This window comes from Triturus cristatus, chromosome 2_2 (genome assembly GCF_964204655.1).
Source record: "Triturus cristatus chromosome 2_2, aTriCri1.1, whole genome shotgun sequence".
Lineage (NCBI taxonomy): Eukaryota > Metazoa > Chordata > Amphibia > Caudata > Salamandridae > Triturus > Triturus cristatus.
Genome location: NC_140582.1, coordinates 68060665 through 68087649, shown reverse-complemented (window position 1 = coordinate 68087649; position 26985 = coordinate 68060665). Strand labels below are relative to the sequence as shown.

Here is a 26985-nt window from a genome sequence, read left to right as displayed (position 1 = left end):
CAGGGCATGACCTACCTTTTGCCAACAATGCACCCTGCCCTAGGGCCTACCATAGAGGTGTCTGAAATGCGGCTAAGTGAAGGTTTAGAGACTGGCAAGTAGGTTTCCTTGCCAAGTCGACATGGCAGTCAGCGACTGCACGCAGGCTCTGCGGTGGCAGGCCTGGGACACATTTTACAAGCTGCTTCTGTGGGTGGCACAACCAGTGCTGCAAGCCCACCAGCAGCAGTCAACTTACACGCCCTTGGCACACGCAGTGCACTAGACTAGGGTCTGAACAGTAAGTCAACCAAGCCAATCATGGTAATACCAATCAATGTAACAATTTAACATAGGGAGCACTTGCACTGTGGCACTGATCAGCAGTGGCACAGTGCCAAAAGCAATAATCCAGCAAAAACATCGTAAACAGAGGAGGCAAACAGAAAAAAATGGAGGAGAGACTCATGCCAATGATGCCAGGTCTAACAATCACCCTTCAGAGGGGGAGGGGGGAGGAGGGAAAGGGGGAAAAGGAGAACAAATACGGTAAAAGGGAAAAGGTTTTGAAAAGAATGCAATGGAAGTTCACTCAAGTTACAAGTTTAAAGAAAATGAAATAACACAAAAGGTTTGGCATTTATGGTTTTGGCTGTTTACTAAATTTATTGGTTTCGGATAAAGTTTGTCACCTAGTCTTAAAATAAAGTGGCCTTTTACCTACAATTGGTTGTTGACGTCTGCATTATTGGGGCGATGGGGCCTCGGGGGGAAGCGGGCGCGAGCCGTCTCCCCCCGGGGTTTTCACCCACATGGTGCAGGCGGCCGAGGACAAGGTAGCGCGCACAAGTAGCGTTATAGAGGCGCGCGGGTGGCGGGAGGCTAGGGCGTCTGAGGAGAGGGAGCGCAGACGGCAGAACACGGTCCCATCCACCCTATGTAAAAAATAATTTAAAAAAAGGTATAAAGACAGTGTACGGTCTGGTGCACTTTACGATGTAATGATTGTGATCTGTTTGTTCTTGCCACGGTTAAGACAGGTGACATACCACAGAAACTACAGAGGCGGAGTTGGGGGGTGGGTCAAGTCAAGAGCGGATTTTGATCACCCTTCAGAGAAGGAGGGGGGAGGAGGGAAAGGGGGAAAAGGAGAACAAATATGGGAAAAGGGAAAAGGGAAAAGGTTTTGAAAAGAATGCAATGGAAGTTCACTCAAGTTCCAAGTTTAAAGAAAATGAAATAACACAAAAGGTTTGGCATTTATGGTTTTGGCTGTTTACTAAATTTATTGATTTCAGATAAAGTTTGTCACCTAGTCTTAAAATAAAGTGGCCTTTTACCTACAATTGGTTGTTGGCGGCTGCATTATTGGGGCGATTATGACCTAGTGTACGTGGTGATATAGCACGAGGCACTTTAACCCTTTCGCTGCGGCGGGAATTCCGCCGCAGCGCTGGGGGGTGCGGGGGGGGCAGCGCGGTGGCGCTGTGCTCATGACGGAGCCGCTCCGTCATGAGCCACGGTTGAGCTGTGCTCATGACGGAACGGTTCCGTCATGACTCCGCCCAGTTGCGTTGTCCCCCCGCACAGGCGGGGAAACAGCGCCGCGTGGGCGGAGCGGCCACCAACGGTCGTGGCATGACGGAACCGCTCCGTCATGAGCACACGGCAACCGTGGCTCATGACGGAGCGGTTCTGTCATGAACGGGGAAGGGGTTAATCCTTGCAACGTTTACATACAAAAATTCTAAATCTAGTAGTCTGATATTTATAATAAAATAATTTGCAGGTTTGCCATTGTTGCTCATCTGTGCAAGGAACCACGGTAACGAACATTCCAAATAGGGACTCCTGAAATTGTCTCTTAAATATAGACCAACAATCCACTGGCGTCTTCATCTTCCGGAAAAGCAAGCAAGTGCAGCAGTGACCACTCCTGCAGACAAAACTTTGGAATAATGTGTCAATTCCTTAAGCATTCATATTTTGACTTTCCTCCCTCAAATGAATTGCTTCAGGGCCATTGAGTTTCTGTTCATTTGTAGGAGGGCTTCCTTGCTTCTTCTTATTGTAACAGTAGCAAAGGATGAAGAAAGCCAGTATTACGAGGAAAACAAGCAAAATAATACAGGCAATGAAAATCGACGATAAATAACACTCTGGAACTTTCGGTTTCCATTGTTTGTCTTCTCCACACTCTATCCTGCTTTCGCCATGCAAAGTATACAAACTGTCGCACGTTATTTCAATTGTTCCGTTGTGGATGGGTGATGAAGTAGGTTCACTGATTTTCCCATGTGGAATATTTGGTGGTTCACAATTTTGCGCTTTGCATTCTGGAGTTGGTGAACTCCAGGTACCATCTCTTTGACAACGGATTGTTGGTTCTCCATGTAGTTTAAAGTTAGCAGATATGCAACGATAAATTACAGATGTTCCGACGTGAAATGGAGGCTGACTGCTGTGTTCACCATTAAGTATCCTCGGAGGAGCGCTACATGTCACAACTGAAGCTATGCATGTTGGTACGGGTGGATTCCATTCATTATCAGCACCACAGTGAATAACACTGCTGCCGTTCATGACAAAGCCATCTCTACATTTGAATGTAATAGAGTCTGTGTAGGTATGAGATGTACCAAAGCCAGAAGTCCTGATTGCATCGGGAATATCCGGGTTAGTACAGCTGACTACTTTGCACTCAGGTGCAGGTCCACTCCAATTTCCATACTGTGTACAGTGAATGGACGCCTCTCCAATAAGCCATAAATGTTTATTATGACAAGAGTAGGTTACACCTGCTTGATATTTAAACTCTTCTTGCCCTGCGCTGCTGTGTGTTCCATCCACTATGTCTGGTGGTGTTTGGCAAATGACAGCTTCACAAATGGGAATAGCATTGTTCCACCCACTTGCCGTGCACGTTCGCTTATTTCGTCCAAGCATATTGAACCCAGGGTTACAAAAGAATTTTGCTTCTGAACCAAATTTGGTATCCACCTCGCCATTAACATCATAATCATAATTTACACCTCCATCCGTCGGTTCTCCAGGATTACCACAATCTCTCCGTTGACAGAATTCTGGGACTGTGGACCATTCCAATGTATCAAGGCACGTTATGGTGTTGCTCATCCTGCCCAGTACAACATACCCGGGTCGGCACTTGTAAGTTACATTAGTCCCAACTGGAAACACATTTTGGTTTATATATATCTCCAGGACTTCTGCAAAATCAAACCTTGTTGGGAATTTACAGCTACGTTGGCAGAATTCTTGAATTTCTGACCACGTCGAATCTTCTAAACACTTTATAGTATCAGGCTTCCCAGGGGACTGAACATACCCCTGCGTTTCATTGCAGACGTATGTGACGGTGGAGCCGACTGTATGAGTTGCGTCTGGGACGTCGTCTTTTATGAAAGCATTCGCCAGCTCCTTTGGAGGGCCGCAATCACCCTCAGTACTGACTATGAGGGCCGCCAGCCATACGCAGCAGATCGACACCAGCGAGCGCCTCCTTTCCTCGCGTCGGTGCCGTGCCGCCGCCATCGTGTTGTGTGTCTGGAGCCCTCTCCAAAACGACGAGGTAGTGGTGGACGGGTGGCTTTAATCCAAGAAATTCACTCAGTCAAGGCGGACGCCCTTCCTGGTTCCTGAGTCACCACGGAAGTCGGATAATCGCAGGTCCTCGTGCATTTAGAACAGTCGAGTCGTGCAACAACTGTTCAGTAAAATGCCCTCCCTACACAGCAATCCTTAGCGCGAGCTGCTTGAATAAAGGGTCTTTTCTCTTGATGCAGGGAAGTGAGGGTCTGAATCTTGTTATATTTTCAATAAAAATAAATCTACATTTTTTTTTAAGTTTCAAAAGATAAGTTTATTAAAAATATAACAAGATTGTATTTTCAATAAACTTATCTTTCAAAAGATAAGTTTATTGAAAATACAATCTTGTTATATTTTCAATAAACTTATCTTTTGAAACTTAAAAAAATGTAGATAAGCAACCAGAAGATTTCTGGAAAACTTACAATCCAGAATGAAGCATATACACTAGGACACTATACATTCAAAACTGGATTAACACACTGACTACTATAAAGTACTTCGTGTACCCAGATTCTAAGAGGACAGACAGGCACGTCCCTCCCCCCTCCATAGAACTTGTTGGGTACACAAAGATGTTGGTTGCAGGCACATTAACCTTGTGTTATTTGAAATCGGAGTCTGTTTTCAACAGTTAAACATGCAAGAGCTTGTTTACTACCACATTGGTTCATGTTGCCAATTGTGTTGCAGAAGTTACGTATAGATGCCACAAATGCCCAATATTCAACAAGAACGGCGTTAACGAGCAGTTTAAATACGTTTTCCCTTTAAAACGAGTATGTTCAAAATCTTATGGTCTAAAAAACGTTTCTGCTTACTGTTGCGTTTTGTAATTGTCTTAAATATGTACCAGGCTTTTGATTTAAAGAGTTATCTATTAATGCGTTTCATTGTTCCTTTCATGTATATTTATAGACCTGCACACCTCACGGAGCCCCTGTGCTGTCTTTCTTCTGTTTCCATGCTGCTGGCTTAACTCCTCGTATTCTGGTTCTGTGTCTGCGCGTGCGCTTCCGGGTAGTATTTCCATCCATGCCCAGTATGTGGTTCTAAGACTGTGTTGTTATTGCGAGCATGCTCATTCATTTGTGGTCCAAATGTGTGCCTGGAGTGTGCTCAACCTCCTTAGAGCTGGGGCTCTCCGTTATCATTAGAGCAGTTTTTGCAGGGGACCACTGTCTATGTCACGGCTTTTCTTCTCTCTGCTGTAGGGGCGACAGTGCCCCTGTATTGGTCCTGCTAATCCTCTTGAGGTAACACTACAGGCAGTGAGTGAACTGGCCCGAAATTACTAAGAAAACTACGGAGAATATGTCCTGCCAGCATCCTGGTAAGGTGAGTAATGCACTGGACAGTGCGTTTCTGTATTGGCTGTCATCGTATCTGAGGGTTTACCATAACACGCAGTGCGAAACGCTGCACATAGTAAATTGTAACGCATGTTAGTTACTTCAGTTTTGGCATTTTGTGTTTTTTAGTTTTGCAAATTTCTGATGTCCCTGTACCTGCAAGTTGAGGGTGTACTGAAGAAGGCATATCTACCCGTGAAGCGGGTTGCTTTTCCTTCCCTCTAGCAAGGCTGTCTGAGAGAGAGAGGGTGGGTGAAAGGATCAAGGGCCATACTCCACATCAGCCTAGTTCACAGAAGGGGAGAGGAAACGACTGGGATGATAAAGAGGCAGTGAGTACCATAGCGAGCTGCTTTCTTAAAAAAAGTTATTAACTTAGATAGCAAGCCATTCCTGACCAGTGTTATTGTAATGACCAACATTTGGTACCAGATATTGTATTTGGCGTGCAGTCCTAATTAACTTTAAAAACAATGAAAGTCATGGAGAAGAATATTATGCTTTCGCTTTTTTTGTAGTTAGTTTAGGGGTTTTGCAGTGTAGGAGGGAATGTGTTGCTAATGTTATAGGAAATGGGTTTTTGGGAATGCGGACACTGAATGTATGACATTTAGGGGCATATGTATCAAGCCCATTTGCCCGTTTGCGAACGGGAAAAGGCCTTTAGAGATGTATCATCCCAAAAGGAAATCGCAAATTAGAGAATTCTTAAAATTTGCGATTCTCTATTTTTCGATTGCATTTAAGGAATCGCAAATTGCGATTCCTTAAATGCGATGTAGCAAGCACCTAAGTTGTGCGAATTTTGCATAAGAAATCGCAAATTACCACCAACTGTCAGTTGGTGGTAATTTGCGAATTCTTTCAAAAAAGCACTTTTTTGCTTTTTTCAAAGTGCCATGTGGCACACATACATGCCCTTAGGGCATGTATGTGCGCCACATGTGCAAACATGCTCATTTCAGGGGTGCATCAGGGTGTCCTTATGACACCCTTGCAACCTTGAAATTGCATTCTCAATTTGCGATTCTGTAATTGGGCATCGCAAATTGAGAATTTCTTCCCATTCATTCCTATGGGCCTCTATTCGCAATTAAGGAGTATTAAGGAAACGCAATTATTATTGCGATTCCTACATACATAGCATTTTGCAATTCCTTAATAGCAATTCGCTAAAAATCGCTATTAAGGAATCGCAAATGGGCTTTTTCATACATATACCCCTTAGTCCCTACATTCAAGTTCATATTGCCGCATTAATATTGTTGAAGGCAGAGAAATGTTGCCCCTCTGTCATCAGCTGTTTTAATGTTCTAAATGAATAGCCATCTTGAAATAGTGCATTTATTGAACTGTATTAACAACCATTTCTAACAAGCAAAAGCAAGGGAGTCTATGATTATATTATTTGTATATACAGAAGTAGTACAAATTGTACCTAGTACAGTGTTTTTCACGAATCCGTATTTGTTCAGCATTTTGTTACATAATTGGATCCCAATTTGCAAATTGTTGCAATTCAAGATTCTGAATTGTGCTTTCTGAGATTAATGTTGTTATTGAATAAGATGTGTTACGCATTTACAGCAAGCAAGACAACTGAAACTTTGTGGGCCACTGCTCTTTGAGCTGTCATTCATTTGCTATTGACCCCGCCATAATTATCCTTCCAGGCAAAGACCATCTCCTTAATTGCACTAGCGTCTTTCTTTACAGTGCGCCCGGAGGAAAGCCAGGTCTATGTGTAGATGGGTATGTTGCAGCATTTTAATTCCTCTCACAGCCACCCTTGCAGCATCGTATGGTTGAATTCAAAATTTGCGTACATACGTGACAAGAATTTTCAATTCTATTAAGGACACGGAGGCGAGGATTATGCTTCTCATTTCTTTACTGAAGAAATCTCAGCAGCCAATCGGATAACAATAAAAGAAAATAACACTACAATGCCCATGAACACATACTGGGTATCACATGACAACCATAGAGAATCCCCTATAAAAGGTCCATAATAGAATACCATATCCTCTTTCTTTGGTAAGCATAACAGTTAAGGTGAGGAAACCAGTCCAACATTTGTGAAGAACGTGGAAGGAAAAAGAAGTCTGAGAACAGAAAACAGCAGTCCAACGGGCTGAAACAGCAGACTCGATGTGTGCACCTTCAGAAAACTGGAAACTGCAGGTATCCATAAGATAGTTCATGGAGAAAGATCAAAGAACCTCATTTGGGATCAGAACCTGAAAAGAAATATAGAGTCGTAATACACCATTCCCTCATGGAATAAAGTACAGTAGAAAGGGAGGGGGAAAAAAAGGAATATACATACAGTATAAAAAAAAATATATATGCATTGAAGGCAGATAATGTAAACAACCATATGTAATACAGAATTGGATGGGATAATCCTCGCCTCCGTGTCCTTAATAGAATTGAAAATTCTTGTCACGTATGTTCGCAAATTTTGAATTCTATGTCAGACCGGAGGCTACGATTATGCTTGTTTAAAGCTGCGCCACCACTACAGATGCAATATTTACAATCGGTTTATAATAAAAGGTCTTAAACATAGAATCAGATGACCAATCAGCTGCATTCATAATGTCTAGTAAACTAACGGCCATGGAAGCCATAGCTCCACGAGCTGAATGCGCACCAAATTTTGTAACGTCTATTCCTGCCTCACCCATGAGCCATCTCACCCATCTTGATAATGTAGCCGGGGTCAACGGGTGAAAAGGTTTTTGCAGAGCATTCAACAACTGATCCCTCATATCCTGTCGAAATTCAGCAGTACTTACCTCATAATCCTTAATACATTGCACCACACAAAGTGTAGGATTAGTAGGAAAACTCGGATAAGTAATAGAGGCAGTATTACATTTAGTGCATCTGGAGATAGCAAAAGTGACATCTTCTGGTGAAAATCTTCGACCTGCAAGATCCAGCGCTCGGATATCAGAAACGCGCTTACAAGAAACCAAACATAATAACATAGTTAATTTTGCAGAAAGTTGTTTGCGTGGAAGATATTTATTGGAGGGCCAAGCCTCCAAGAATCGTAAAACAGTAGATACATCCCATAATTCAGCGTATTTAGGGCAAGGAGGTTTTACCAACCTGATACCCCTGAGTAGCTTGCATACTAAGGGATGCTCACCAGCAGGTTTGTTATTGACTGTTATATGGCCTGCAGAAATGGCAGATCTAAAATTATTAACCGTTCTATAGGCAAGACCGGAAGAAGCAATTGATGCAAGAAAATTCACAATCAAAGAGATATCCGCTGTAGCAGGATCCACCTCCCGTTGATCACACCAATTACACCATCATTTCCAGGCTGTGGAATAGCGTTTGTGTGTGTTGAGAGACCAAGCTTCCTCTGATAAATCTGGTAGCGTCTCGCGAAAGGCCTGGGATTTTCCAGCGATCCCCAAATCCCGCCAGGCAACCAGAAGGAGTTGACTCGATTCTATCAATGGATGCGGGTTGCTTAGAGGGTCCAGCAACAGATTCCAATGCTGGGGAAGAAGGTGCAGCACTGCACACAGCATCTCCAGAAGAACCGGGAACCAAGCCTGAGCCCTCCAAAGAGGAGTGATCAGAATCAATTTTGACTGTTAATGCTTTGTGCGTGCTAGGACCCTGGGAATCATCACAAACGGGGGAAAGGCATAACACAGATGTGACAGCCAGTCCTGCAGAAACGCATCCATGGCCAGAGCTTCCGGATCCGGATGCCAACTGAAAAACAGTGGAAGTTTTCTGTTGAGTCGAGAGGCAAAGAGATCGATTGGACACAGACCCCAAAGCTGAAGTAGAGACAGGAATACACTAGGATGAAGCCTCCAATTGCTGAAATCTCTGAGATGACGAGAATTCCAATTGGCAATCAGATTGTTGCACCCCGGAAGATACTCCGCAATCAGTGATTTTTCCTCTGAAGGCAAAAATGCCAGAAATCTTTGGCGATTTCTGCTAAAATCTTGGACTTCCTCCCCCCCCCCCAATTTGTTCACATACCGTACCGCTGACATTGTCCATGCGGAGAAGAATGCAACAATTTGTTTGTGTGGTGAAAGACAACGAATCGCAAAGGACCCTGCCAGGAGTTCCAGACAATTGATATGGAGAGACAATTCGTCCTGAGACCACCGGCCCCCTGTAGTTACTTGACCGCAACGGGCTCCCAATCCCCACCGACTGGCGTCGGACTCTATCACCACTTCCGGAGACACTCCGACCAGGTCTCGACCATTCCAAGACTCCATGTGTTCTAACCACCACAACATCTCCCACCTTGCCTCCTCCGAAAGAGGAATCTGATCTGAATATTTGAGGCCTTTCTGGAGATGGCGGATTTTGAGTCATTGAAGTGCTCGGTAATGGAGAGGACCCGGGAATATCTCTTGGATTGAAGAAGCCAGCAGACCGACAATCCGGGCTACAGATCTCAATGATACAATCTGTTTGTGCAAAATCAATCTCAATTCCCTCTTGATAGATCTGATCTTCTGATTGGGCAAGAGGAGCTGGCAAGAGAGTGAATTGATCAGAAAACCCAGGAACTCTATCGATTGAGACGGGACGAAAACTGACTTCTGTGGATTCACTAGAAATCCGAAAGACTGTAAAGGATCGATTGACCACTCCAAATGAGTCATTAACAGACGAGGACAACGAGCCATGATGAGAATGTCGTCCCTATAAATTATCATGCGAACACCCCGGGCTCTCAGAGACTCCACACCAGGCCTCAGAAGTTTCGTGAAGCATCAAGGTGCTGACAAGAGGCCAAAAGGGAGAACCTTGTACTCGAACCAGACTCCCTGCCATTGGAATTGCAGAAATCGGCGATGAGGACAGTAAATGGGAACCAACAGATATGCATCCTTCAGGTCTAGACGGACCATCCAGTCCCCTTCCTGAAGAAGATCTCAAAGAAGATGGATGCCTTCCATCTTGAAGTGTCGATAAACGACCCAGCTATTGAAGACCCTGAGATTGACAACTAGTCTGGACCTGCCCCCTTTCTTTTGAACCAGAAAGATGTTGCTGGTGAAGCCCTGAGGATGACGGGTAGTCCGAATAATGGCCCCTTTTTTCAGAAGAGAATCTATTTCCGTGGAAATGACCGCTTGATCCTGAAGGGAAAAAACCAGGGGCGATGGAGGCAGGGGAACTGAAGAACTCTATCTTGTAACCCTTTACAGTATCCAAAATCCATGCATCGTTCGAGATCTGATTCTGCCCCCAACAAAACTTGGGAAAACGCAATCAAGCTCACCTGAAGCGGAGGAATCTTTGTGTCCTCCTTGATTTCCACCATAATGCCCTTTCCGGAACTTGTTGCGGATCAACTTCCGGCGTTTCCGCCAGTTTGTCACCCAAGTCCGGCTGAGGGCATTCAGAACGCAGACGAGTTCTGACATCTTTGTCAAAAGGCTGACGAATATGGGACTGCACATATTCCGCTACCTCCTCGGATGGAAGCCAGGAGGAAGAATTAAGATGGACAATGTCGTTTGGATCAAAATTAAGGACTTTAGGATGCGATGGAGCATCGACAAAATGCGCCTTACGAGTTTTTTTAGCTGGAGGAGCATCATCTTGATCCGAAGCCGTGTCTGAGGAAGTGTCGTCGCCTCCAGCAGGAGGAGATTCAGAAGCAGAAAGGTCCTTGGAAGATTAACCATAAGAATGGTCAGTAGATAAAGCTTTGGCTAATCTAGCAAAATCTGACTTATGAGGGTTAGCAACCCGTGCCCCACTTGATGATGAACGACCAGAGGAAGCAGGCAACCAGTCCTGCTGCAAAGCATAGGAACACAGGTGACGCTTCAAGGCCTCAATAGCATGAACCAGTACCTTATTCACAGAGTGTTGGACACACACATCAAGCGCTTCAATCAAGTCTTGTTCCATAGACCCAGAGGGCCCATCATCATAATACTCTTCCTCGTCATAATGTTCAGCCATAATAACACAGAATGTGCAAATAATGCCCACTGGAGGAAGTATAAACACTGTATAAATACAGTATCCAAAAGTATTGTCAGAAAGCAATAAGGGGAGTGGTAACCCCGGGCAAGCCAACAACAGTTACAAAGTAACAGTGTGTAAATAAACAAATCAAGCGTGGAGGGAGGGCTTGCCAAACAAACCACTCTAGGCAAAGCCTATGCGCTATTATGCGGCCCAAACTGAAAATAATGACAAATGCGGACGTAATTGGGGCTGTGACAGTCAAGTGGGCTAAGAGCTGTTAAAGCGCTGCTCCCGCGCTCACCCGATATACAAAATACTGGCAAAAACACCATAAAATGGCTGCCGCGCATGTGCGGAAGCAGCCGCCTGAACACAATGAAAAGAGGATTGCGCGATGCAAGTATGCGCGTCCTCAAGCCCCCGAACTCCCACTCCACAAAGAGCCAATTGCGGGCACGAAGCGTCCGGACCGGGGAGGTAGTAAACGCTCCTAAATTCAAATACCGGCAAGCGACCACAAGAAAAAACGGAAGCAACGCGCAACACACGTGAACTGCCAAAGCCGCTAGGAAGAAGCAAGGCTGAAACACAACCCTAAAGGACACCATAAGCAGCGCGCTGCAGACAAAGCCAGCAAGAAACAAAAAGTAAGTAAAGGAGACAAAGCACTTAACTGGCTGCGGAGCAGCAAAGAAAGAGGATATGGTATTCTCTTATGGAGCTTTTATAGGGGATTGTCTATGGTTGTCATGTGATACCCAGTGTGTGTTCATGGGTATTGTAGTGTTATTTTCTTTATTGTTATCTGATTGGATGCTGAGATTTCTTGAGTAAAGAAGTGAGAAGCATAATCGGAGCCTCCGGTCCTGACATAGAATTCCCATGTATGGGAGTCTTGCTGAACCCCACCCATAGCATCCTACTGCAACACTTGCACTAATCCTTTCCATGGACTGGCCCGGAGTAGCATATTCACTCCCCTACCGGCAGTCAACATCTGCTTGTGATGGCGCCGTCACAATTTCAATTCCCAGTAGTCCTAACTTAGCTTTTCAACCTCTCGAGGTTGATAAATTGAGAAATATTAAATTAGGTAATTGTAACACATGTTCTTACAAGGCTAACAAGAACATTCTTAATATGATCACATTTCAAACCAGTCACTTTCGTGCACCAGTTGATCTTTGAGTTTTTAAACATACTTTCAACGCTTTCTCGTTTTAAGGTGGGATATTTTTCTTTAAGCTCTCGCCAACGACGACCTATTATGTACAATACCAATACTTAGAGTGGGTTTTGGGTCAGCCCATTGTATATCATTTGTTGACTTTCTTGTTGACGCCATTTGCTCGCTTGGTATTCGGTGGTTTTCCTTTCTCATCTTTTGTTTGTCCCTCCCATGAATCTTAGCTTCTTTATCGTTTTCCTCTTCAAATCCAGGCTCCTCACCACTATCTTTGTTCATCTCCTTCGCTTCCAGCTCGTCAACAAAAGCACAGCAACGGGTACAATTTACGCAACATTTGACTAAGAGCAGGGTTATTTGGTTGGTTTTCTATTATCTCTTGCCTTTCACATGTTGCAAGAAGGGCAAAGCCATGGTACAAAAAAGGCACCATAAATTATGCCCGTGAGGTTGTGTAGCACCCGGCCGGCTTTTAGTTAGATTGACTGGAAAGCTGCCTGTTGTCCTGGTGGTGCATGCGTCTGTTCTCGGCTACCGCAGTTCACCACATATCTGGAGTATTTATTCCAGTTACTAGTCATGTGAAAAATAAATGACTAGCCCTTTCCTGTAAATTCTGACAACTTCCTCAGACAGCTGTTATGCACTTTTAAGTACCTACAACTAACCCTTTGTCTTGCTTTTAAGCTGGATCTTGTGCAATTTGCCTTTTAAATTCTGTTCAGGTACGTGGCTGAGCTCTCAGTTATGACAAATGCGTGACAGTCGCTCTCTTTACCCTACTTCAATAAATCCACACCTACCTGGATTTTTGGGCTCACCCAGGTGTTAAAAAGCCTAGCCCTGGGTGTGTGGTTCGTACCAGCAGAAGATCCTTCTGGAGCTGTAGCTTGAGCTCCCCGTGGCTATTCTGAATCCTAGGCAGCTTAAAGACAGATGCAGGCAGGGTGAAACTGGGCCTTGGTGGCACCTCCTTTGTTGGAGGGAGGGGCCTGTAGCGTCCTCCCCAGCCCAGGAGCATGCAAATGAACATGCCACATACGGAAGTCTGGATTGTACGTATTTATTCCTCTGCATACAATCCCACACTCCACTATCATTACGTAATATCCGCTAATGATCACCTCTTAACACCGTCCAACAAGTTACTCAATTTCTCCATAAAGTCCACCCAGTACCACAAGAGTCCTAGCACTCATAGTCCCATGACAGTACATCTCCCTCCGTCTTAAATAAGAAGGTATAAACAACAGTTACATCACATTTCTTCACTAAGTCGTCGAAGCGTTCGCACTAAGCGGTCATATCGAGTGATAAGAGTTAGTTGAGATGTACTCTGATTGTGCATTGGTGACACAGGTTCTGGTAGTTGATCTGGACTTTCCAGTGGGTGCTCATTCATGGTTGCAGGAGCTGATGAAGGTTGAGGTAGGTTGTGAGAAGTTGGCCTGGCATATGCTGGTCACTAGTTATAGTGGCCACCTTGCACCAGTCCAATTCGACTCTTATGGTGATAGGTTTAAAAGACAACCTTTAAAGAAAGCTATCCTAGTGGTAGCTGTGGAGAGCAGCCTTCAGGCTAAGTCTTGAAGGAGTGTTAAGCTTATTGTTTTACCATAGATAACCTCTTGAATGACCAAATGAAAGAGTATTCCACACAGGTATATATATAAAATATATGTATTTATTCTAGATAGAATCCCACAGTCTCTTTATGAGGCTACGGCAAAGTTACAATTCAAACAAGCATTGATAGTTACAATAAATAGCACTGTTAACATTGGGCCCCAGGGGGGGACCAATCCATATATTAGAAAAGGGGTATAAGAACCACGACAATTCTACAGACAATGCCTAGGGCATTTAGGATAGCTGGCCCCTTTAGAATCCACCCCAAGTTATGAGGAAGGGGACCCACGGGAGGCGCGTGCAGTGGAAATAGCTGCTATCGGGATCTCTATTATATCCTATGGAGAATGTCGCGGTTTGAAATAAACAGATTAAAGACACTTCTAGCAGGAGTTCAAAGTTGAAAACTTAGAGTTAAGCTTTTGAGGAGCCCACTACCACGAGAGTACCGAGGCACCACTGTTACCTGCCCCAGGGAAGCCGGGTGCATAGGTCGTTTTCGATGTCGGGTCGCGGGCTGATTTTCAATGGGAAAATGTTCAAAACTGCCGCTAGCCAAAAGCGTCGATGATGCCGTGAAGATTGAAATTGTAGAGTTTGTAGAGAAGAACCTGAAAGCAGAGGGGACAGAGTCTGGGTCACGGCAAAGTGACCAGGGAGCTCAAAAGAAAGAGCCCTTCAATGTTGGGTGCTTCAAGTGGAAAGAAGTGTAGCTTGGATCTGCAGCCACAGGCTCCGGGAGGCTTCAAGGAAGGGCAGCTTCTGGAGGGCGACTGTCCCGCGTCGGATTAGGGTCGCTGCGGTGTTAATGTCCGGATTGGATCCACTAAGCCTTGGCAACCGCAACCCACGCAAGATGAACAAATCAGCTACTGGTGCAGACCCACGAGGTCTGTGAGAGGTCTCCTTTGGAGAGACTGTAGAGCAGGCCTGGAGCAACCAGGGGAACTCTTGATTGTCGAGATTGACCTCCGCTAGGGCCCACAAGTCGAGAGACCAGGGACCGCGGGAGGCGGCAATTTGGAGTGCGTAAAAGGGCACCCACGGGCCACCGGAGGGGGCTAGGGCGCTGGTCTTTGGCACAATTGCTGTAGAGTGGTTGGCTCGTAAACGGGCCAAAGCACAACTTCCCCACTGGTCAGGGTCGTGTGCTATGCAAGAGGTGGCCGGTGTCCTGGGGTATTGGAGATCTCGACACCCACGCGGTCCACGGTACTCAAACTTGTTGAGCACGCTCACTGGCCTCTGGGATGCTCAGGAAACCCACCTCAAGGGCGCGGGAAGTCGACGAAGTCCGCAGGAGCAGCGAAGTTCCAACCGGGTCACTTGCAGTGTTTCAGGTGCCTGCCAAGCAGGGGGGTAACTCCTTTACCCCAAGGGAGATTTCTTCAGTCAGCTGGGCAGCAGCTCGTCGAAGGTCAAGTCTGTGAAGTCCAAGATTAATCTGAGGCTCTGGGGCCACGTTATTCACCTTTATCCCCAAGATTAGGGGAGTGTCCAGAGTAGTGTCCACCAATGAGAGGTGAGGCGGGAAAGGGTTGCTACACCCTCTCCCCTTTGTGTGTTTCCCGCCTGGGCGAGGGGCAGGATGCCCCTGAACCGGTTCCAAGCGGTGTATGCAGAATGCAGGCGCTGTAGCTGCCTACGTGCAACTCTGAAAGGCATCCTAAGGTGCACCCACCCAGTTCCAATCCACATATCCTGTCTGGGGAGGTGCTGGCACCTCCCTGCCACAGGAGCCCTATTGTCCAGCTGCCGAAGCTGGGATTTTCCCCAGGAGCAGGCAGCCAGAGTCGTGTGGGTGGCTGGTAGCATCCATTTTGTGTTACGCGTGTACTCTTAAATTGGTGTCTAAATTCTGCCGCTTTTCCCATATCACCCCTCTAGCAGGGGGGAATCATGCCCTCATGCCCATGGCTGGACTGGGGGTATGATTCCTACATGTTTGACACCAAACACGATATGGTTCTGTGTAGCCATTCTCAAGTTATCACGCTATCGCGATATACTTATAATGCGGTTAAGAGTATATGATATGGCTACACTACAAACAACCCAGCAATGATTTTACGAAGGTTGCAGAGGGGCCCTACTCAGGTAGGGGTCCCCCCTCACACATACCTCAGCACTCTGCCTTGTAGGATTACCAAGGCCTGCCATAGGGGTGACCTATGAGAGTATATGTGTTGTAATGGGGTGGAATATAGGGTACCTATATCCCCGTAAGGGGTGCTAGCACCACCTTACCCAGACTACAGTAGAGGTCTGGTGGTGTCATTTTGTATGGCTGTCCCAGAGTGGCACAATAAGTGCTGCAGCCCTGGTAGGCCTACTGAGGGACCCATGCCCTGGGTACCTAGGGTACCATCTACAAGGGACTGCCAGGGTATCCTCAGTATCCAATTGGTTTGTACCTAGGGTACTCACATTAGTTTTAAGGAGAAAGCAGATAGGCTGGGGTCCTGGTTAGCAGGATCCCAGCCAGACTAGTCAAAAACCACTCAAATACCAGGCAAAAAGTTGGGGGCAACCATTAGTCAGATTCCACCTTCCTACATAGGTGCTTGAAATGTGACGAGTTCCTTGTAATGGACTTTCCGAGCACCATGTGTCTTTTGCACTTCAAAACCCTCAGAGGATCGACAGCAAATGGAGTGTCTGGTTTCCACTTTCGTTTATGCTGAACCAGAATCAAGTCACCTTCATAGAAGTCTGTCTCCTTCATTAACGCTGATCGGCATAGGTTTTGTGCTTTCGAGCTGTGTCCGTGATACAAACTTCATATTCATATCCAGATCGGTCTGTTGTCCATTGTGGTAGCTTGGTTCTGATGGCTCTCCCAAAAAACAAGGTGGCAGGGCTCTCTCCAGTTGCTGAGTGAGAAGTTGAATGATAAGCATGGAGGGCTTGACACAGGGCCTGGCTTAACTCGATTCTGTCCAATGCGTCTCGTTGAATCACCCTCTTAAGGGCACCCATGAATCGTTCAGTAACACAATTGGCTTGGGGCCACAGAGGTGTTCTCTTTTAATGCTTGACATTGAATCTGACCAGAAGTTCCTTGATTTCTTTGCTATTGAACGGTGGACCACTGTAAGATGTAAGAATGGCGGGTATACCTTACGCTTCAAAGATGTTATGTAGCCGCTCAATGACCTTGTCATGGGTTGTTGATGAGAACTCCTCTACTAAAGGAAAATGTGAATACTCATCGATGACTACCATGAGATGATGTCTGTTTTCTAAAGGGCCAAAGAAATCTACTACAACTCTTTCCCAAGCAAGTGCAGGAAGATTAGACATTGTCAATGTGTGCTATGTCACTTCGGGGGGAAAGGCTGTTGCAAAGATGAAACTCTTAGTTCTCTCTCAACCAGTGGCGTAACAAATCATGAGGGCCCCCCTGCAAGATATGCAGAAGGGACCCCTCAAACTCACATCAGTAGGGGCTGAGGGCCCCCCTGCAGTATGGGTAATCCTGGACCACCCCCCTGCACCGCGGGGGCCTTTGTTACGCCCCTGCTCTCAACTCGCTCATCTAGGCACAGAAACCATACTCGGTCTCTTAGGGCTCTTTTGGTAGCTACAATACCACAATGTCCATCATGGGCTAGTTGAATGATCTGTTGTCTTAGGCTCTCAAGAATGACAATTCTTGAGCCTTTCAATACATCACCTTCTTTGGTAACAAACAGTTCATCCTGTACATTCTTGAAATTCAACTTCATCAGCAAAAGGTCAAGCATGCTTCTTCCACGATTGGGTTGGAAATTATGTCTTTGAGGATAAGCATGTTCTTATCAGCATTCATAGCAGCAAGGATCTAGTCAATAGACAGGGCTGTTGGCATACTGGATCTCACAATGAAGTTAATGTACTCCTGTTGAAGTGTGCTCCTGTAACGGTACTCTTGCAAAGTAATAAGCATGGTTCTGATCTTTACCCAGCTTGTGTACAATTGCATAGTCGTACTCTTGCAGTGGCAACCCCCACCTCTCAATGTGATGGGGCATTTTGGCTTTCGGGTTTTCAAACATAGTGAGCAACGCTGGTGGTCTGTAATGATAGTGAAACCATACAGAAACACGTGAAAATGTCTACAAGCCAGACTCTCCTTCTCCAGCTGAGAATAGGTGTGTTCTGTGTTAGACAGGCTTTGTCTGGCTAGGCCATAGTGTGTCTCTGAGCATTATGTAGAGCAAAGATTGCCCTTAGCCCCACCAGGCTGTCACCGACTGTGAACTTAGTATGTATGTAAAAAGGCCATCTCAGTTGCATTTTCATGGTTTATTCTTTTGAAGCTTTGATCACATTCATCAGAATACTTGAAAGGGACAACTCGTTTTGTCAAGTCTCTCAATGGCACATTCACAGTAGCAAAATCACAAATGTACCTTGACCAATAACTTCCCATGCCTAAGAAGGATCACAGCATGGTGACAACTTATGGGAGGGGGGCAAGTAGATACAGTGCTTGCAGTTTATCTGGGTCAGGAGTCATTCTCCCATCAGAGAATGTGTCTAAAGAATTTGAGTTTAGTCTTGTGAAACTGACACTTTGCTGCATTCAGACTGAGACCTGCATCAGCAAGTAACTGACTTACTTGCGTAAGAGCCTTACCATGCTTTTTTTGCATTTCCCCAAACACCATTATGTCATCACTGTAATTAAAAGTATGTGTGACAGGTTGAATTATTCGACGTATGGCATCCTGAAATATTTCTGCAGATGACAATACTCCAAAATGCAACCATTTGTATCTGACCAAACCAGCATGAGTTGAAAAAGTAGTGATGTACCTGCAATTCTGTTACAACTTGGGTTGATGGTATCCTTTGTTCAGGTCAAGACTGGAGAAGACATTGGTGCCATTTAGTTGCATGATCATATCCGCTATGTGTGGACCAGGATGTCTTTCTCTTATGATTGCTTTGTTGGCCTAACGCACATTAACACAGATTCGCGCTGCACCTCCATGGTCCTTTTTTGGCACCACCACAATGGGCGAAACTCATGGTGTCGGACCAGGGGAGCACTCAATGATGTCATGCTTCACTAGCATTTCTAGTTCTTTCTCAACAGCTTCTTGCAAATAAAAAGCGACTGTGCGGTGTTGCTGGGCAACAGGGCGAATGTCCTCATTAATGTGAAGTGGCACTTCCATTGTCTTGAGCCTTCCTAGGCCATGAAAGAACCACTGGAACTGACTCACGATTTCAGATCAAGTATGCAGGTTGTAGTTGAGGGATATCAGTACCACATAAGCAGCTGTGGTCAAACTGAGTAAACCTGCACTGGATGATGGTCCTTGAAGAAAGTGAATTGGCACTTGCGACAACACTGCTTTATGTCGCATGGTTGCTGTGAATGACCCTTGATTGTGCAACGGTTTAGAAGCAGCCCAAGTATAGACTTTTGTGTTGGACAGGTTGAGGCTGGCACAGGAGATAAGTTGTTGAACTATTCGACTGGCATGATTTTAACTGACGCACCACTGTCTATGATGAAGGTTATGGGGCAACCGTTGACCTTCATTGTAATCTTGGGGCAGCGGCCAAATGACTTATGTTCTTTGATTGACTGGTTTGAATTTGTCTTTTGTTTTTCTTTGTAAGCAGATAGACCTACATGTTCATGCCGTTCTTTAGACAACATCATCATCGCACACTCATCTTCTTCAATAGTGACGTTGAAGAACCTTTGTAGCGTGAACTTGATGACAATCCGCTCTTTCTGGTTTATATTTCTTGTAATTGGTGTTGTTTTCTGCCCTTGTGGCATGGTGAGAATGCTTCTGTAACTTTCTGGTGTTCATTTTCTCTTCTCGTTGTAATGTATTTGGTTTCTCTTTCGCTTTGCAAACCATTATGAAGTGGGTTTTTTCATCGCAGCCCCTGCATGTCTGTCCCATGGCTGGATATTTACCTTCATGGAGAAATGAAAATCTAGATTGGAAACATAACCTTTTCTTCTTTGCAGACTACGACTTGCGTGCACATCAACCTTGTCATGTGTTTGCTTTTCATGAACAATGCTGATTCACTTTTCGCAGTTCCAGCTTCCATATCAGCAGCTGGTCGGTCTGCTCTCTCATCGGCCCTTGCCGCCATTAGTAGTTTTTCTAAACTGAGCGGCTCTCTCAACATGCATTGTTGGAAAGAGAGCCATTGGTAATTCTGAGGCGGATGGCTTCTTCGTCTTTAAACTCTTTAAATTTACAGTGTTTGATAAGCACATCAAGTCGCTCAACACACACATCCATTCTTTCACCAACTTGCTGTCTTGCCTGATTAAAATGTCTTCTTCATAATTGACATTCGACATCGGATTGAACTTGGTTCCCAATGTTTCTCTGATCTGACGGTGTCATGTTGTATCAGTTAATGATATTTTCTTTATCACTTTTTTCACTCCATCACCGGCAAGGTTCTACAGATACTTAATGATTTTCATATCATCTACTTTTTGTAGGGTATCTATGAATTCCTCGAATGTCTCGATCCATGCAGTCAACCTGGTGCCAATAATCTGTTTCCTTGCCGTGTCGAATGGCGATAGTGGTTTCAGGAACACATCTGTGTCTTACTTCAGGCTCTTTTTACTGCTGTTGAGAGTATATACTGTTCAGACAACTTTTGCTGTGCGCCTGAATCTGCAACGTCCGCAAGCACCGGCCTTGTGCTTGAACTTGGGCCGCCATGCCCACTTGGAGGTCGTATAGCGCTTCCTTCCTTCTTGACGGAGAGTGAGTTTTTTTGTTTCTCGCACCTTTGTTGCGATGACTACCATGTGTTAAGATTTTTTTTTGTTTGATCTGTTTATTAAAGTTTTTTGTATCTGAATAGAAGAACAGTATGCATACATAGAAATTTACATATGGAACCAGTAGGAAAATTATCAAATCCAACTTGTAAGTCAACATCTCAATGACATGAATACATTATCAGTATTGGACCCAGTCAGCAACGACTATTGGCATATCCCACAGAGCACTAAACCTCCTCCCACCTACAACATAGTCGTTTAATTCCGTTGCAGTACAGTATAACCCTATTATGCGTGTATTAATCAGTTACATATATACAGCTCGTATGGCTTCACTCCGCCATATCACAACAATCTGTTTATGCAGTCAAACAGTCTTAATACTAATAACATCGAATGAAAAACACCATCGGAGCGGGAGGATAGGAGGGGAAGCAGGAACCCTATAAGGATAGGTGAGGAAACATGAATCTCAGCTACTGTGAGACAAAATCCCATCAACGTTCACATCGGTGCGCTTCATAACTGTAGAAATAATAGACATCACATTATGGGGGATAAGGGACATTCTTTGCAACCCAGAGTATAGTTCGGGTCAAACGTCAGAACATTGATGACACACCGTCAGTCAGGGGTAGGAATGCCCAGTGGGTCATCCGGTGCCAACAACCCCTGGAGTGTACACAGCATTGCATTCCATGCAGTGGAAATAGGGAATTTACGAAGACCCAGCGTGTCTTCATGCACTAAAGAGACCGCCTCCGCCCTCACCCAGTTTAGCATTGAGAGAGACCAAGCCTTCAGCAATGGAGGCTGCTCCAATTTCCACCGGCGTGTAATCAATCTTTTGGCCGCAATAAAACCCAAATCTAGAAACCTAAAGGTTGCCTTGTGTGCCTTGCTCCTGGGGAAAACGCCTGTGATGCATGCCTCCCATGTCCGTGGCACTTCCTGTCAGTGCTAGTGCCCAACACTTTTAATCACCCCGTTCCAGTATGAATGTAGATCCGGGCATGACCAGAGCATATGTATAAGGTCTGCATCTACCATTCGGCAGCGCGAACAGCATGCATCCTGTCTGTGAAATGATCTATTGATCTAGTCTGGGGAGAGATACGCCTTATGGACAAGGTAGAATTGAATTCACTACAAACGGGCATTTCCTGGGGATTTGTTTAGGACTTTCCAAGACCGTGGACCACTCCTTCTCAGAAAAGGGCCCCCCGATCCGCCTCCCATTTAACTCGCAGCGGCGATAAGTCCGCCACGGTATGTTCTCGGATCGACTCCACAAACCACTTCACCAGGTGTCGTCCTGTTCCCATAACGTGCACATATTTCATGAGGAGATGTGTTGGAAGCTCCTTCGCGATGTCACCCCACCAGCGCCTCATCATAGCCGTCCATGAGGCATGGGTTAGGAATTGACCCGGGGGGGACCCCATCCTCCTCCGTTATGGCAAGGAACGACCGCAACGTGCCCTCTACATCAAGGCCCCCTAAGGAGGTTATACCTGCCCCTACCCACTCAGTGAGATCTGTACTCGCCCCTTCGCCGTTGGCATACTCAGTTAGGGTATAATGGAAGCAAACGGTGCAACGTGTTTAGTAAGGCGCAGCGCCCTGCGGAAACATTTCCGCGCAATCTGAACCAGTAACGGAATAGATTAATTTGATCCATTGCAAGGGTGGAATATGGAGACAATCCTGTCCAGAGAGTACGGGGGTTCACATCCCGCCGAGTCTGACAGATGTAGTTCCTCCACCCATTTTGCCACCCACAGTATTTGAGAAGCCAGGAAATATTGCTCCAAGTTGGGTAGAGCCAGCCCACCTCTCAACCTTGGTAAGTACAGCTTCGCTAAAGCCAAACTGCACCGTGAGTTACTCCAAATGAAGTCCCAAACGATCCCCTCCAAGGAGCGAAAAAAGGACACTGGTAGGTCAAGCAGTAGATTTGAAAAATAATAAAGGAGACGCTGTAGCATAACCATTTTTATTAATTCCACCCTACCTATAACCAACAGGTTAAGCGTCTTCCAGAACTCAATCTGCGATTTGAGTGCTATAACCGCCCCAGTGATGCTGCCGTCCATAAGATTTTGGTCGTCCAGATATCTGAACGCCACCGGTTGCCAATGCACTACTGTACCAACCACTTTCCAACCCCCATCTCCTGTACTGGGAGTAAAGGGGTATAGGCAAGACTTATCCCAGTTCACACCCAGTCCAGACCGAGATGCAAAGGATCTTAGTTTGCAGGAATGACCTGTGGAATCGCCAGAATATCTTTAACATACAGCAAGATGTAGTCTGCATACAGCGATACTGCATGAATGTAATCTCCAAGACGTATTCCCCATTCCGATGCCGAACTCCGCAGTGCCATCGCTAGTGGTTCTATCACCAAGGCAAAAATCAATGGGGAAAGGGGGCACCCCTGGCAAGTCCCCCATTCGATCAGTATATAGTCAGAAAAGAGAGTCCCCAGCCGCACTCGTACCGTAGGAGCCCTGTTCAGCAGTATAATAAAGCTTAAGATGTATGGTCCAAAACCAAATTTATGGAGTACTGCAAAGATGAAGTGCCATTCAATCGTGTCAAAAGCCTTCTCCAAGTCCAACACAGCTTGACGATGGCCAGTCTGTTGTAGCACAATACATCACCTGAAACAGCCGTTGTATGTTAAGCGATGTATTACGGGCTGGTACAAACCCATTTTGGCCATGATGGACCAGTTGCGGGATCATAGGCGCTAATTTATTTGCCAGGATGACCGCAAGGATCTTATAATCTCCATTCAGGAGCGCTAAGGGGCGGTATGCACCCGTGGAAGTGGGGTCTCTACCCGGTTTAGGGAGTGTGATCAGCGTAGCCTCTGCCATTGAGTGGGGAGGGCGAGAGTTTCGAGCGCTTCCTCGTATACCTTGAGTTGGTGCGGGCTCAAGAGGTCAACTTACGACTTATAAATCTCATGGTGCCTCTAACGTCTTCCAAAGTGAGCGGGGCATCTAGCTCCACCTACTGTTCCTCGTCAGGGCTGGAAAATGGAGCCCGTTTAGGAACTCCTGTATCGCCCCCTTGGGGGCCTTCTGACCAGACCTATAGAGCCGGGCGACATGCATGGACAGTTCACCATGAATTTCTAACTGTGTGTGCTTAAGTCTCCCAGCTCGAGATCGGAGCGCAGTAATCGGCCCAACCGATTGTTCCTGTTTAATTAACCAGGCAAGGAGAGGCCCCGAACGATTCGCCTTGGTATGTACAGTTGCAGAGTGCGCCGCAAAGTTAAGACATCGCTGTTGTTCAAGCAGTTCTGCATGTTTCTGGCACTCTCCCCCAAGGAAGCCAGTTGACCAGCATCAGTCATCGCCCTGGGCTCAGGCACACTTTCTGCTTCTCCATCTCAATCAAGTCCGACACCACCTGATGCCGCAGTCCGCAGCCCAGTCCCAAGCACTTTCCCCTCAGAGTGACCTTCATGGCCGCCCATTTCACAAATGGAGAGGAGGCAGTCCCCGAGTTGAGCTCAAAGTAGTCTCCTATAGCCACCCCAATTGCCTTTCGGAAGAATGAGTCCTCTAACATCGCTAGCTGCAACTTCCATGTAGGAACCCGTGGGATCCCAACCTCCCAGGCTAGTTCAATGCAATGGGGATTGTGATCGGAATGTGTGCGCCCCCAGTATTCCGATCTTGAAACATATGGAAAGAGGGAGGAGGATCCGAAGAATCGATCAAGATGAACATGCAGATTATGAGGTACTGAAAAGAAAGAGTATACCCTCTCCGCTGGATTATGATGCCTCCAGATATCAACTATCCCCCATCCATGTGCCCAACCATTAAGCACCGCAGAGTTAGTCATGGCGGCCGTGCCCCTGAGTAGGGGAAAGGATCTATCCATCCCTACATCAAGTACACTATTGTAGTCACCACCCAGCAGCCACGGGACCTCACACCATTTCCCCAAGGCGATTAAAGAATAGTCCCAGGTCTACATTTGGGGCATACCTATTTCCAAACAATATGTGCTGTCCACTCAACCTACCCTTCACAAGTACATACCTGCCCTCCCTATCAGTGAGGACCTCCTCCATGACAAACTGCGTCCCAGGACGTATCCAGATAAGGACCCCCCTAGCAAATAGGGAGTAATTAGTGGCGTATGTTTTACCCCCTCCACCTACGCTGCAATCTGTTAATCTTTACTTCGTTTAAATGTGTCTCCTGCAAAAGTGCTGTGCACGCTATGACGTTTAAGATAGGAGTACACAGCATACCTACAAAAAGGCGTGCCGAGACTCCGTACATTCCAGGCAAGTATCACGTGACTCATTTCAGAACTAAAGGAGATGTCCAGAAAATAATAATAGCGTCCCAACCCACCCGGATCCCGCTAAACAACAGTCGAGCATGCACATTGTCCACTCCAGCACCCCCCACCAGGGTCCTGCATCAGACGGGTAACGGGAAGAATCAACCAGGGAGAGATAAAACCTCATAAGGAGAACCTCCAAAACAAAGGGGTGTCGTCCAAACACAAACTTCAGCAGCACAGCCTTGTGTACTACTGGCCCCAAGTGGATGGGGAAAACAGGGGGTAGTGTAACCATGCAGGGTGTACCATCGTGAATCCACACAGAATCAACTAGTAACATGTCGTCCTAAAGTATACTCGAACAGTAACCCCTTTTTCCCCAATGCGCAAAGAATTTCCTGGCCCAACAACCCAGCCCCAAAAAGTCTCAGTGGAGCTAACATACAATATTAATACCAACATTGCCCACAACAGTCCGACCAGCAATGCCCAATAATAAATGTCCAGCACAGCCCTCGTCATACAATACCATCCGCCGTCTGAGGTGTAACATCCAGCATTCTCAGTGAGACCCCTTCTGATGAGTCCGGTATCAAGGATCCCTCATCTCTCGACGAGTGAGGGGAAGAGTTCACTTTGTCCTCTGGCATCACTGTGTCCGCCATCTGTTCCGCAATGCAAACCACCCCCTGCTGCTCTCTTCGGATCTGATACAGGCCAGGCGCTGCCGCCGACCCAACTAATCGCCTTCCTGACCGTCGCCGCTGAGGTCCCCCTCCACTTGCAGTTTGCTGTTGCATAGCAAGCTCTCAGGGAAACCACTTTCATTTCTTCGGGGCACAGATTCCTTACTCGTCGCAAATTGTAGTGTCCTCCCTGGCCCGGAAGCATGCCAATGAACACTGCACACATGGAGCTCTGGATTGTACGTTTTTATTCCTCCACATACAATCCCACTTCACTCTCATTATGTCATAACCTTTAATAACCACACCTTAACACCTCCCAGCAAGTTATGCAATTCCTCAATGAAGTCCGCCCAGAACCATAAGGGTTCTAGCGCACCTAGTCTCATGCCACTACAGAGCCTTGAACCTGTACTGGATTTGGGAAGTCTTGGCCTGTGCTGAGATGGAGAGCCGATCAGGCCCCCTACAGACATTGATTTCGAGCCATGATGCAAGCCAGGACCTCGGTGGCTGATGGAGCTCACCCCAGGCTAGAATCCTCAAGACGGTGGCTGGACCTTGGAGCCTCACCCAGTAAACGCAGGGGCAGGTACCAGCAGCGACTGGGGGGACTCCTGGGGCCTGGATGGACAGGTAGATCCCCAGGGGTACCCCTGTACTACTGGCGGCATTGTCAGAAGGACTTCAACTGCTAGTCCTCACATCTTGGAACTCACAAGAGATGGAGGCACATACATAGGGACTGGTCCAGGTGGGCGCCCATGGACCACAGTGTCGCTGGAGTGATTGGATCACTTGGAGAGGGAAGGCAGTGGGTGCAGCAACCACCCCATGTGTGCGCCTCCCCCCCCCCCCCCGCGGGCAGGACAGAAGCACAAATTAAAGTCTTGCACGGGGGATGGGCCAGGAGCCCATTGGCACTCAGTGGAAGACACACCCTGCTACTACCATTGACGCAGCACTTAGTCAATCTGGGGGTGATAATAGCTACCCCTTGCATCACTTCAGTCCCAAAGAGCCTAACCTGTTAAAACCTTCCACCCATTCAACCATCTGTGGAGTGACCACCCGGCTCAGTCCCCAAATTCTACAGCTAAACTCTTGAATCTTAGGTGACTATGATGGCGGGGGCTGCCACAGGAAAGACTTTAACAGCAATGTGCTACTTTAACAAGCCTCCAAGCTCAAAGCAAAAGCAAATAGAGCTCCCATGGAACAGGGGAGGGAGTCTAGAGAGCTCAGCGTTGACCAGTCACAGACAATCACTAGAGACCTTCTTCTCCAAGTTTAACAAGAAATTAAGGAGGACATTAAAAGATTCACAACTGATCTGAACAGCCTATGGTCCATCCAACATGAAGTTAACTAACGGGGAGAGAGAGCGACCCAGGCCAAAATGTCTACTGAGAAACCGAGAAAAGCGAAACACTGCAACAACAGGTTTTCCATCTTCTAAGACCAGCATAT

At 46.3% G+C, this 26985-nt stretch overlaps 2 protein-coding genes across 4 annotated transcripts in view; one reads left to right on the top strand and one right to left on the bottom strand.

The window, feature by feature from the left end:
• Nucleotides 1-1238: 1238 nt before the first annotated feature.
• LOC146861855 (complement decay-accelerating factor, GPI-anchored-like) lies at nucleotides 1239-3670 on the bottom strand. Its single transcript, XM_085641021.1, has one exon. The coding sequence runs from the start codon at nucleotides 3529-3531 to the stop codon at nucleotides 1951-1953; it is 1581 nt and encodes a 526-aa protein (XP_085497147.1). The 5' UTR covers nucleotides 3532-3670; the 3' UTR covers nucleotides 1239-1950.
• Nucleotides 3671-4385: 715 nt separating this feature from the next.
• LOC146861854 (uncharacterized) overlaps nucleotides 4386-26985 on the top strand; it is a 225551-nt gene continuing 202951 nt past the window's right edge. The window contains exon 1 of one of the 3 annotated variants that reach the window (XM_085641017.1): nucleotides 4386-4926. In XM_085641017.1, the coding sequence (XP_085497143.1) occupies nucleotides 4903-4926 (24 nt within the window). In that variant the 5' untranslated portion in view covers nucleotides 4386-4902. The remainder of the gene's footprint in view (nucleotides 4927-26985) is intronic. The other 2 variants (XM_085641020.1, XM_085641019.1) reach the window with 2 other exon arrangements.